The sequence below is a fragment of the Rana temporaria genome, chromosome 9 (genome assembly GCF_905171775.1).
Source record: "Rana temporaria chromosome 9, aRanTem1.1, whole genome shotgun sequence".
NCBI lineage: Eukaryota > Metazoa > Chordata > Amphibia > Anura > Ranidae > Rana > Rana temporaria.
Window position 1 is genome coordinate 128,759,589 of NC_053497.1, and position 13,940 is coordinate 128,773,528.

General features: G+C 41.9%; 1 protein-coding gene across 4 annotated transcripts in view; it reads right to left on the reverse strand.

Annotated features, from left to right (window-relative positions):
• MAMDC4 (MAM domain containing 4) overlaps positions 1-13,940 on the reverse strand; it is a 117,115-nt gene that overhangs the window by 86,025 nt on the left and 17,150 nt on the right. For all 4 annotated transcript variants that reach the window (XM_040324482.1, XM_040324481.1, XM_040324480.1 and 1 more), the window contains exons 6-9: positions 13,041-13,125; positions 12,018-12,137; positions 10,675-10,791; positions 2,303-2,391 (exon numbers count right to left, since the gene is read on the reverse strand). In XM_040324482.1, coding sequence (XP_040180416.1) covers positions 2,303-2,391; positions 10,675-10,791; positions 12,018-12,137; positions 13,041-13,125 — 411 coding nt within the window. The remainder of the gene's footprint in view (positions 1-2,302; positions 2,392-10,674; positions 10,792-12,017; positions 12,138-13,040; positions 13,126-13,940) is intronic.

Below are 13,940 nucleotides of genomic sequence, written 5' to 3' on the forward strand. Positions count from 1 at the left end.
TAGACTAGATTTTAGTTAGGGGTATCAGAGTAAAGGGGGCTGAATACAAATGTACGCCACACTTTTCACATATTTATTTGTAAAAATTGTTGAAAAACATTTATCATTTTCCTTCCACTTCACAATTATGTGCCACTTTGTGTTTGTCTATCACATAAAATCCCAACAAAATACATTTACGTTTTTGGTTGCAACATGACAAAATTTGGAAAATGGGTATGAAAAAGGAAAAAAAGGGTATGAATGCTTTTTAAAAGTCACCGTGTATATAATCAAGAAAAAGGAAGTCCGAGGGCTAACGCTGTGCTAGAACCAACTGTGAAGTCTTGAAATCACAGGATAACCGGAAAAAAACAAGAACAAAAGTAATAGCTGCCAGCATCAAAAAAAGTCTAGTACAAGAACTTAAAACAAGATCTAGTGGTAAAAAAAGAAACACAATTAAGTGTTAACTATATACTTGCTGTTTTTAATTGTGTTTTTTTACTATTAGATGGCGGATCTTTATTCTGCACTTTGCTACTTCCTATTACTTTTCCATTGCTCTTAATAGTGGCCAGCAGTTAAAATGGCGATGCCGCTTTCTTCTAAATACATTATACTGTTGCCAATAGTCAAAATGGCACCTGATGCGTATATAACCACCTAACGTAATGACATTGACACCTGGCCAATACCCAGACAACGTCCTATTGATGACGAAACGCGTAGGGTGTAGCCTCTGACGGCGACGTCGTTACATTTGTTCTTTCAAAAGACGGCAGATGGGCGTTTGTTATAGGAAGTAGAGTGAAGCATCTGGAAACACTGCGACTTTTGCACATTTGAATTTTATTGATCCGCTGGTTGATGACTGCTTTATTGTAAGTGCAAGCTCGTCTTTATATTAAATTGATCTACATTTGACATATTACACTATGGGAGTTTTTTTTCTTGTATTTTTGAGCACCATGATTTGTTAGCTGGTAACACTAAGAATCACTACTTGAAAGCTCCGGACATTTCCAAAGTCCTAGGGAGACCATTAAAGGGGTTATAAAAGGTAAAAAAAAAAATCCCTATATAGCTTCCTTTACCTTAGTGCAGTCCTCTTTCACTTAACCTCATCCTTCGATGTTGCTTTTAAATGTCCTTATTTCTCCTGAGAAATCCTCACTTCCTGTTCTTCTGTCTGTAACTACACACAGTAATGCAAGGCTTTCTCCCTGGCCTCTTGAGGGGGCGAGCAGGAGTGTCAGGACGCCCACTAACACACAGCTCCTTTCTATATCTGGAAAGTAGAGAGTGTCCTGACTTGCCTGCTCGCCCCCTCAAGAGGCTTTCTCCACACCAGGGAGAAAGTCTTGCATTACTGTGTGTAGTTACAGACAGAAGAACAGGAAGTGAGGATTTCTCAGAAGAAATAAGGACATTTAAAAGCAAAATGGAAGGATGAGGTAAGTGAAAGAGGACTGCACTAAGGTAAAGGAAGCTATTTAGGGATTCTTTTTTTTACCTTTACAACCCCTTTAAATCCCCATGCTGGGCGAGACTGCTGTGGTGGTCATCGCCATCTGGTAAGCAGCTAATTTTACCACCTTGGGTGTGAGGAGCCGGATTCACCACCTTGCAATTTGTGTCAAGATTTTATCACGATTTTCTTCCTACAATATACCCTCAATTTTGTGGATGGACATTATATAGACACTTATGAGTTGTTCTATGTGATGGGACTCTTTTTTCACTTTGGTACAATATTTTTATTTTCTATTTTTAATATCACTCTTAATATTAATAATCATTTAGCGCTGCACCCACTTCCGCATATATATACTGACACTGCTGAAACTACAAAAACATTTTTATTACCATACTCAACTGTACCCTAAACTGGAAAAAAAGCATTATTTGTGGGAAGGAAAATGAAGTTACTAGTGTGCAAGATAGATTAATCATAGAACCAAATTTCAGCACTGCAAAGAAGGCCAGAGAAAATCACTAGAAGACTGAGGGAGGGGCCTGTGCTTTTGAAAGGTAGGTTCTAGCAATGCCCCTGCTTGGCACTGCACTCTCTACAATGCACGTTCAGTCGCATGTAGGTCTCTCCTATTGTGCTTCCTCATATATCACTAAGGGTGGACACTGGGGACCTAAACAAGCTCTACCTCCACCAAGCACTGAGAAAATACAACCCACAGCCTAGGGTATTCCATGGCCAATATAAGCAACCTATGCAGTACTTCAACACATGTTATTGTGAATAAACTATAGGGGGTGGAAGTATCAGAAAGAAATTGGGAAAAATCTAAGAGGTACTACTTACAAAGCATGGCAAGCTGCTATCTGCTTGCAGTGGGGGGCTTGTGAGTGTGCTGGCTTCTGTAGTGTTTTGTAGAACACGCAAGAAGAAACCTGAAATGTATTAACAATATGTTAATTGACAGAAAATAATTTAAAGCCGGGTTCCAGACAAGCAGCAAAATGCACCGTTAAAATACACATATGGGTTGTTTTTATTTGTTTTCCAAAGGGTTTGCAATTCTGTTTATCCAGTCAGCCAGTGTAGTCAGGTCCTGACCTCTAAGCTTGGTCAAGAGCACGGATCAAGAACACCCTCCCCAAACTATCAGCCCTGAATCCTTGACCCATCTCTGAGCCATACTTTGCATCTTTGGGACTCCAGCAAACTGCTTTCTCCCCACCTTCTTGTGTTGGGCATCCTAAATACTCCCCAGTTTTTCACAACAATCAGCTGGCCTTTCGCTGGTGGCAAGGGTTAAGTATGTTTGCAAACTTAACTTTGGATGGCGTCAAACCCTTTAGCTGCTTCTGAGAACATTGGCAACTACCAGCCTCAGAGGCCTTTTGATACCTTCAAATTAGGCAGCATATACGTAGCCTGCTCAGATATCGTGTTGGGCCTCCTAAGCTGTTGCCCTCCTTTGAAAATCGTTGCTGGAAAGACCCACACTCGAGGGGGCCTAGTTTCTCATCTCTACGTTTTGCTTGTGACCTCCATGAGTTCTGGTAAACTTTCTTATGTGGTAAAGTGGAAAGCAGACCTAGGCAAAAACGTAGACCAGGCAGCCTGGAACAAAATTTGGCTTGCCTCCTCTAAATGCTCCCAGAATGTCGTAACCCTTAGGAAGCTCTATTGCACAAACCTATCTTGACTGACCAGGAACCAGAGGAGATTGGTGGGCTTTGTTTTTCTGACAGCACATCAGACATTGGGCAAGGCTTCACAGAAGAAGACGTTTCTTAACCTCACCAAAGTCAAACAACGGCTTATGGGGACTATGGTGAATGAGAAGCTTATTTCCATTTTGCACTTCACATATCCAAATTAGAAAAACCAATTAGATATAAGGTATTATTCTGTAAGCTGCAGTATTATATAACCATTAAGTGTTTGTGCTAATTATATGATACGCATATAAGTGACCTATACATGAGCCACAATACAGGGGCGAACTGACAACTCATGGAGCCTCTGGGCAATAGGAGATTATGGGGCCCCCGGGCAATAGGAGATTATGGTGCCCCCAGGCAATAGATTATGGGGCCACACAGTATACTCATACACACATACATACAGTATACATACACAGTATACATACACACACACACTGAAAAGGGTACTGGAGAGGCGGGGCAGCTATAATCTTGGGATTTAAAAAAAAAAAAAAAAAAAACACAGATTTTTACATACCATCCCTGGTTTTACTGAGGCTGGTGGGGCCCACTAGTGGCATGGGGCCCTCAGGCAGTGCCCAAGTGCCCGAATGGTCAGTCCGCCCTTGCCACAATATATACAGCTATTCTGTATTAACAAACATTCAGAAATCTCAATAGTACACTTGTCCATTCTACCAGTGTTATAATATTTAAAATGACCAAAATTCTCCTTCCACGTGCAGTACACTCTAAATTAACCAGAGATAAGTGCAGCCACCTCCTCTCTCTCCCTTGCACTCACTGACTCCTGTTGTGCAATAGCGCTTGTGATGAAACACAGTGTCCAATGAGTCACAACTCCTCACATCCACTTTCCCCTTTGCAGGCTTCCCATATAGCTCAGGGCAAAAGAAAGGAAAATTAATTGCGTAACTTCATTTATACCCACATTTTAATAAATGACAATAAAAAGGCATTCATAAACATAAGCCCAACAATTCTCACACAGATGTGCCCGTAAACCTGTCAGTGTGCCACTTGCACGGCATCTCACCTGGTCCCCTAGCTTATAGCAATATGTCACTTCTGGCGTGGGTCTGTTGCCACTTCCGGATGCTGTGCGGTCCAACCCTAGCGCGTTTCGTCTGCTGACTTTTTCAAAGGGTTGGCCGCACAGCAGGGCAACACAACTTAGATACCCTCCTCTCCAAATCACTTAACCTCATGAGCGCCAGAGTCAAGACAGTACCAAAATGGCAGAAACATGCTCCAACTTGTGGACATTTTCTAAACTGCATGTTAAACAAGTCTTAGACTGTCTGCATACAAACAGCGAGCAAGATCATACCAGCCATCATGGAAAAACAGACACTCTTGACTCTGAATCTCCTGGAGTACTACAATAACCCTAATTCGCTGCAATAAAATAACATTGTTCTTATATATGGCACACACACACACACACACACACACACATACATACATATATATATATATATATATTACAGTGGGGATCGAAAGTTTGGGCACCCCAGGTAAAAATTTGTATTAATGTGCATAACAAAGCCAAGGAAAGATGGAAAAAATCTCCAAAAGGCATGAAATTACAGATTAGACATTCTTACATGTCAAAAAAAGTTAGATTTTATTTCCATCATTTACACTTTCAAAATTACAGAAAACAAAAAAATGGTGTCTGCAAAAGTTTGGGCACCTTGCAGAATTTATAGCATGCACTGCCCCCTTTGCAAAGCCGAGACCTGCCAGTGTCATGGATTGTTCTCAATCATTGTCTAGGAAGACCAGGTGATGACAATCTCAAAGGTTTTAAATCCCCAGACTCATCTGACCTTGCCTCAACAATCAGCACCATGGGTTCTTCTAAGCAGTTGTCTAGAAAACTGAAACTGAAAATAGTTGACGCTCACAAAGCTGGAGAAGGCTATAAGAAGATAGCAAAGTGTTTTCAGATGTCAATATCCTCTGTTCGGAATGTAATTAAGAAATAGCAGTCATCAGGAACAGTGGAAGTTAAAGCGAGATCTGGAAGACCAAGAAAAATAGCAGACAGAACAGCTCGCAGGATTGTGAGAAAAGCAATTCAAAACCCACGTTTGACTGCACGATCCCTCCAGAAAGATCTGGCAGACACTGGAGTTGTGGTACACTATTCCACTATAAAGAGATACTTGTACAAATATGGTCTTCATGGAAGAGTCATCAGAAGAAAACCTCTTCTACGTCCTCACCACAAAAATCAGCGTTTGAACTTTGCAAATGAACATATAGACAAGCCTGATGCATTTTGGAAACAAGTTCTGTGGACCGATGAGGTTAAAATATAACTTTTTGGCCGGAATGAGCAAAGGTACGTTTGGAGAAGAAAGGGCACAGAATTTAATGAAAAGAACCTCTGTCCAACTGTTAAGCATGGGGGTGGATCAATCATGCTTTGGGGTTGTATTGCAGCCAGTGGCACAGGGAACATTTCACGAGTAGAAGGAAAAATGGATTCAATACAATTTCAGCAAATTTTGGATGGTAACTTGATGCCATCTGTGAAAAAGCTGAAGTTAAAGAGAGGATGGCTTCTACAAATGGATAATGATCCTAAACACACCTCAAAATCTACGGGGGATTACATCAAGAGGCGTAAACTGAAGGTTTTGCCATGTCCTTCACAATCTCCTGACCTCAACATAATTGAAAATCTATGGATAGACCTTAAAGTGGAGGTTCACCCTCCAAAAAAATTCTGACATCACACGGAGTCGAGCCATCCTACCGACAGAATGCCGGTGGGTTTTTTTTTCTCAGCACATACCTCGTTATCACGATTTTCACCTCACGGCAATCCCGCGGGGGTGGGCGTTCCCAAGCACTGCCTGTGATTGACAGGCTTCCGAATGGCGCATACTGCGCATCACAGGTTGCCAAAAAAACCCGAACGTCGGTGCGGCTCTATACAGCACCTGCGCACCGATGTTCGGGTTCTGTCGGCAACCTGTGACGCGCAGTATGCGCCATCTGGAAGCCTGTCAATCACAGGCAGTGCTTGGGAACGCCCACTCCCGCGGGATTGCCGTGAGGTGAAAATCGTGATAACGAGGTATGTGCTGAGGAAAAAAAAAAAACACCGGCATTCTGTCAGTAGGATGGCTTGACTCCGTGTGATGTCAGAATTTTTTTTAAAGGGTGAACCTCCACTTTAAAAGAGCAGTGCGTGACAGACAGACCAGAAATCTCAAAGAACTGGAAGACTTTTGTAAGGAAGAATGGGCAAAGATACCTCAAACAAGAATTGAAAGACTCTTGGCTGGCTACAAAAAGCGTTTACAAGCTGTGATACTTGCCAAAGGGGGCAGTACAAGATATTAAAGGGTCACTAAAGGAAAACATTTTTTTAGCTAAATAGCTTCCTTTACCTTACTGCAGTCCTGGTTTCATGTCCTCATTGTTCGTTTTTGCTTTGATGTTGCTGTAATTCCTCTCTGTTCTGGACACTTCCTGGTTGTCTGTTTCCTGATCACCACAGTACTGGGAGATTTCTCACTGTGGTGACTAATCAAGGAGGTGTGTCTAAAACCCCTCAGCACCAATCCAGTTTCGTTTTGCAAAACCTTCCCTGCCCTCTATTGGCTCTCTGGCTCTGTACATCAGAGAACCAGGAAACAGCAAAAACGAAACTAAACTGTAGGTACATTATATGATTGTTTTTTTATCTATTTTTAATCATTTTTAAAGGGAATCAGTTAACTATTATGTCTCTATACCCTGTAAACAGTCATTTCAGCAAAAAAAATTGTTTCCTTTAGTGACCCTTTAACTCTGCAGGGTGCCCAAACTTTTGTTTTTCTGTAATTTTGAAAGCGTAAATGATGGATATAAAATCTAACTTTTTTGACATATTATAAGAATGTCTAATCTGTAATTTGATGCCTTTTGGAGATTTTTCTATCTTTCCTTGGCTTCGTTATGCACATTAATACAAATTATTACATGGGGTGCCCAAACTTTCGATCCCTATATATATATATATATATATATATATATATATATATATATATATATATATATATATATATATATATATATATATATATATATATATATATATATATATATATTTTAGGGTTGCACCGATACCACTTTTTTAAAGACAGAGTACAAGTACCAATACTTTTTTTTTATGTCATGTGACAGTGGCACTAATATGCAGCAGTGTCAGTAGTTTTTTATTTTTACAATTTTATTATTTTTTTTGTTATTTTTTTTACAATGCTTTCTTTTTTCGTGTAGAGGAGCGGAAAGTGTCAGTGTTTTTTTACACTTTAACTTTTAAAAATGTATTATTTTTTATTTTTTTTACAGCGTTGTTGGCGGGGGGAGGGGATTTGGTGAGATATCAGGGGTCTAAACAGACCCCTGATAACTCCGCTTTAAGACAGAGAAAAGAATAGAGATTCCCCAGTCCCATTCTCTGCAGCCTCAGCTGCACTGGAGATGAATGAACAGAAGACAGAGGCTCCTCTCCATTCATAAACTGAAGCAGAGTAAACACAGTTTATGATGCTCAATTATGAATGGACAGAGTCCGTGATCACTGACTCTGTGCATTTGGAAAAAGGAAGGAGCCGTTAAATTACATATTTACCGGCTTCTTCCTCTGCTATACATCCTGACAGATCCAGGACAGGGATGGAAGGGGGGAGGAGCCGGAGAGCCGGGGAGGACACAGAGGGGGACCCGGATCAGGGCCATTAGGAGGACACAGGGAGAACAGAGGGGGACCCAGAGCAGAGCACAGAGACCCGGGGAGCACAGAGAGGGACTTGGAGGACACAGGGGACAGTTGGTGAGGCAGTGGGAGCAGTTACAAGCACCGATCTCCCTAACAGGAGGAAGAAGAGGACAAGCGACTGTCAGAAAAGCTATACAGGGAGATCGGTGCTTGTAGCTGCCCCCACCGCCACACTGATCATGTCTGAGGCTGCCCAGGTATCGGGTCAAGCACTGAAGCATTTTCACGAGTACAAATAGTCATGCAAATGTACGGTATCGGCACTGATCCAGATACTAGTATCGGTGCCACCCTAATAAATGTACACACACATACATACATACATACAAATAAAACTGAAAAGCATGTGCAGCTCTCTTGCGCAGTGTTTGCATTTACACTTTATTTGGATTGTTTTAATTTTGAATGACACCCGTGCCAAATTTTTGAAGGTCTGGGACTCGTAATTGCACCCTGCTCTTGATCTGCCTCTTCCCCCCTTCTCTCCTCCCCCCCCCCCCCCCATTTCCACCCTTCTTCTTCTGAGCTAGTCTCAATCCCTCCTACTTTCCTTGCTACTCTCCCTTTGTTTTCTCTATTGCCCTTGAGCCTCTTTAGTTCTTTTTTTACCGGTCACTTTTATTCTCCTGTTGAAGGTCACAGTCACCACTCATGGAGCAGGCCCTGTGGTGAGGGAGGGACTATTATCTTGTTATTGGAGAATTAGCAAACTTGTTGTACCATGTATGAAGGGTAGATGAAAGATGGATAGCCGCACTCCAAAAACCATGCAGGTTGTCTTTTATTTAAATAAACAGCAAATACATCACCAAATCATAAAACAGGAACAGCCGACGTTTCGCACATGGCAGTGAGGAGGGGGCGCGGTTAAAGGGTGGAGAAAAAACACGCTCACAGAGGGCACTAGGCGGCGCCTACTAAGGGTTTATACATCGTTGTTTTTTACAGACAAGGTTTCCTGACTCTTGTGGCTGCTCTTGGCTCATCCCTTGCTTTACTGCAGGTATGCAGCCTTTGTGTTTTTTAGTGTACTTACATTGAGGATCAGTACCCTTTGGCTGGTTCCTCTTATCTGTACTATTTTTGTCCATTATTTTTTCGCTACCTTAATTTACATATCTCCTTAATATTTATTAATATAATTTAGCGTTGCATATACTTTTTCTTTTTGCTCTTGTAGGAGCTCTGCCTATGCATTTTGAAACCCACTATTGTGCGCCTCTGGTTTGACTTTGATGACCGGGACCCCATATGTGCTTTTTGGTCGTCCCCGTTTTTGAATCTTAGGAAGCCCTACGGCAGGTATATATCTTTTGTGCAGCACTCTGTTGTCATACATTTATATTGTTAGTGCCGTTGCGGCAGCCCAGGCTTATATATACCTATTATGTCCAAACTTGCTACTTTTTGTATACCTGTATACCCACATATACTTTTGCCTCTGCAGGAGCCTTGTGCATATACCCCACACCCTTTACCATTCGCCCTGGGTTTTCTGAGGAGTTTGGGACTTCATTTGTGCCCCCTAGCTGTTCCCTATCCACCTTAGGGACTTGGTGCCACTGCCACAGTGCTCTCCGGTCTTTATGGTTCATACACATGGTGATGGGTACGTTATATGTGTTGTGCAGACTTTACTTTATGCTTTTCCTTTTATGTACCATGAATACATTTTGTAATTTGCTTTATTATATTTCTTACTACATACAGTACAACCGCGCATGGATTCTGGCCCCTGAAGAAGGGACGGAACTCTGAAACGCGTAGGGCCTGTTTTTATCCCTGCGGATGAATACATCACTTATTTATGCACTGTGTTCTTAAACATATTGTTGTTTTTTATATCCTGTTTTACATAATAAAAAAAAATTGAAAACGTATGTTTGCTTTATCTACTGTTACCGCTAAAGCCCCACCTTGGGGGCATTCCCCTTTTTCCCAGCTGTTGATGAAGGCAGTTCAAAGAAAAATTGCCAGCTCAGAAATTGTATTTTTGCATGAGGAGGATATTAACAGATTTTAAAGGTTACAAGTAACCAGTGCAGAAGCTCCAAGACTAGTGTCCCCCATTTTCTTGCGAACAAAGCTCCTGGTTTGGTCTTGAGCTATGTTTGTACCTGTGTTTTAATGCAGTATATTTTCAGTTTTGCATCCAAATTGGAATAACACCTACTTAATATTTGTTACTTGTCCCCATTTACATGGCATAACTAAAAAAAAAAAAAAAAAGTAACAATTGCAGCTTACATTTGAGATGTTCTTTCTGCAAAGTCCAACAATGTAAAATCCCACTAGTTATCTTTGTTTGTGAGGGGGCTGGGGAGCTGTGTTCACCATAAATAACTCTGTCTGTACTGTGTTGGCTGATATCATCTGATAGACTAGATTTTAATTCTACCTGTCCTAACAAAGGGTTAAACATTTAGAAGCATTTTATATTAATTAGAACTGGATTCAACCAATCCCCAGGCTTTCAATTCATACCGATAACAGTAATTGTCTTGAGAAATTCTTGCAGTAAGCCATGACACGTTGTCATAAAAGACACCTAAAAAATGCACAGCTGCACCAGATTTTGCACTCTCCAGTTTTAGTAAATCAGCCTCATAGTGTGGGTAATGCAGTAAGATGCACTCAAAGCTCAAAAAATGCAAATGTGTTGCCTAACACCTATTTCCATGTCCTTTGTTCTGTAGCAGATAGGAGCTCGCCTTTACCTGATCTCTTGTTGGCTGTGTGATCTCGACCTGGTCTGGAGTTGAACCCATCAACTCTTTCCCACTTAGACTCCCAGTCACAGGTGCCATTCTCAAAGCTGCAGTGATGACTGGTATCTATAATGAGACAAGAAGGATACAGTATATTAAGCCTTTGTGTCCAAAAGAACAGTTTTGTGCATACCAATCAGATTCTCCCTTTAAATCCTAAAACGATTCTGACAAAAAACAGAAGAACCTCAATGGTCAACATAAGCTGTACAGGCCTGTCTTCAGACTTTCTGACAAACTAAACTGATATATAAACAGCTGCAGTGTTGACTGTAAGTGTTGGAACAATGGGGAGAAGCACCATGGGGCACAGAATGGTGTGCAGCCGATTCCAGGCCCAGAAAAGCTAGAGTGAGATGGGTCTCAAACACTCATTGTGCTTCCATATGGAATTAAGGCCTCCACATATCACTGATGTGCTTACAATGATCCCTGTGTTAAGTGACTATTCCCAAAGACTTTGGTTTGCGAAGTAGTGCGTTGGAGACTCACAGTGCCCAAATGAGGAGAAGGCAATGCAAACATAATGACATCATCCTAATCCAGGGCCAGTGCAGGAGCTGTAGGTTACTTCCTAGGACCTGGTCAATGTTACGCTGAAAGACGAACTGGTAGAAAAGCTGGAAAACAACAATCTTGACAGCCTGCCAGCCTTTTAGGGTCTCAACAACATTTGAGGATGAACTACTTCACAGTTCCTTCCACTAAACAAGTCAGGGCTCACTTGCTGTTAAAGCGGTTGTAAACCGCATATATAATTTTTTTTTTTTTTTTACCTGCAAGGCAAAATGCATAATCAGCTAGTATGCACCGCATAATAGCTGATTATGAAATACTTACCTAAAAACGAGGTGAACAACACTTACCTGGTTCACGCCGAGCGAGATGTCATCTTGCTCCGGCGTGTCTTCCGGGTATCGCCGCTCCAGCGCTGTGATTGGCTGGAGCGGCGCCGCTCCAGCGCTGTGATTGGCTGGAGCGGCGATGACGTCACTCCCGCGCATGCGCGCGGGAGATTTAAAAATCGGCAAGGTCCGGCGGCTGCCGGATCTTCCGCCGTGGATCCCCCCTGCGCATGCGCCGCCCGCATTGCGAGGGGAATATCTCCTAAACCGTACAGGTTTAGGAGATATTCTTTTTACCTACAGGTAAGCCTTGTTATAGGCTTACCTGTAGGTAAAAGTGCAAATTTAAGGTTTACAACCGCTTTAAGATCTTTTACTGCTTGTTAAGAATATGTAAATAGTTTAATGTCTATAGCCTTGGGGCACAAGAGCGCGTTAAGAACTCACTGCAGTTTGTTTCATCCGAATTGTCACCACAGTCATCGGTCCCATCACAGAGAGCGCTATCCTTCACACAACTGCCTCGAGCACAGTGATAATGTCCCGCCGCACAATCTTCCGGCAGACCTGGAAAAAACAGTGCTCAAAACGTGCATGATAGGTTCTCTTATCCAGAATTTACTTTTCCTGATTCCATCCTATACTACTGTAAAACCTTGGTTTGAGAGTAACTTGGTTTGAGAGCGTTTTGCAAGATGAGCAAAATGTTTTAATACATTTTGCCTTGATATACAAGCAATGTCTTGATATAAGAGTAGCGTCATGTCACAACTGAGTATAAAAAAAGAATAGAGGAGACTCTAAGTGTAGCAATATGGTTACATTTATTGAAGGTACAACATTTAGCAACTTATTGCTACACTTAGAGGTGCCTCTCTTCTCTTTTATACCCTGTAAAACAAATGTTTTAATATACAAGTGCTTTGGATTACAAGCATGTTTCTGGAACGAATTATGCTCGCAAACCAAGGTTTTACTGTATAACAGAAATTCTGCTAAGCTGCTATGGCCAACAGGAAACGTTCCTTTAAGCCTCGTACACACGTTCCGACTTTTTGACTGTGAAAAAGTCCGCCGTGAGTCAGTCGGAAAGAAAGAGAACAGTTTCTCTATCTTAGGTCCGTCGGACTTCCGACAACAAAAGTTCAATGGAGGCTACACACAGCCGGACTTTCTGAGGAAAAAAAGCCTGTCTGACTTTTTTTCTTGGAAAGTCTGACCGTGTGTACGAGGCATAAGAAATTCCTTGAATCAGAGGTAGAGTACCACATAGGAGCTGATTTAGGCATGATGGGCAGAAAAGTAAACACATTGACCAAATTAGTCTGATATAAGCCATTTTCTAGCTTGTTGTGGATAAATGACTAGTTGCTATTGGAAACAGACACCTTTCTCCAGTTTTGGAAGACTGGATTGTTTATAACAGAAAACATGGCTCTATCCCCTATAATAAACCAGTTCATGGGATACCTGGAAGAGCACAATGATGAAATTCAATATCATCCACAGCAATGTCCACCCAGCTGAGAGGGTCATGTGAGGCTGTGACAATAATCTGTAAGGAAAAAAACGATCAGTTTATTAAGCAGAGGTGAGAACCATAGAGTCTGAGAATTAATTAAATAAGTAATGGGATCCCTACCACCTGGTATTATGGAGCTTCTGTCCATCAAACTTGCCCCATTAAAAAAGGACTGCAGATGTCCCATTGTATGTAGAAGGCACTCCCAAGTTTGAAGAAATCTCCCTGCCCAATCCCAGTGTGCAGAAGGTACCCTCTGAGGTTTGCAGAAAGGTTCTCCCATCTAGTGTTCAGAAAGCCCCCCTATTCCCTACACAGTGCTCTTTTAAATTTTGCAGAGGGTCCCATTCCCTTATGCCTTGTACACACAATCAGTTTTCCCGATGGGAAAACCGCGGGACAAAAAAAAGAAAAAAGGAGAACCAGTTCTCTTTTTTCCCGCCGGGAAAACCGGCAGACTTTTGCCTGGCGGTTTTTGGCAAACTGCGATGGAGCATACACATGGCTGGGAAAAGCCTGTTGGGAAAAACGGCCGTCTGTAGGAGGAAAGACTGACCGAGCAGGTTCTGGGCTTTCCCCTTGGGATTTCCAACGGGAACTTTTCCCGTCGGAAATCCTGCACCTGTGTAAGGGGCATCACAGTTGGAAGGTACAACCAAATAGCGAAATAAAAAATTAATCCATATACACATTTTGACCAGATTGAAAAAAAAAATACTGTGGGGAGTTCTCTAAAGCACCTGAATTGCCAACAGTGGAAGTCCCAGCTAGGGACTGATATGGCCCTGAAGCAGACCTGTAAGCCCCCAGAGATCCTGCAAGTGTTGAAAACTGCATGTCTCAATGAG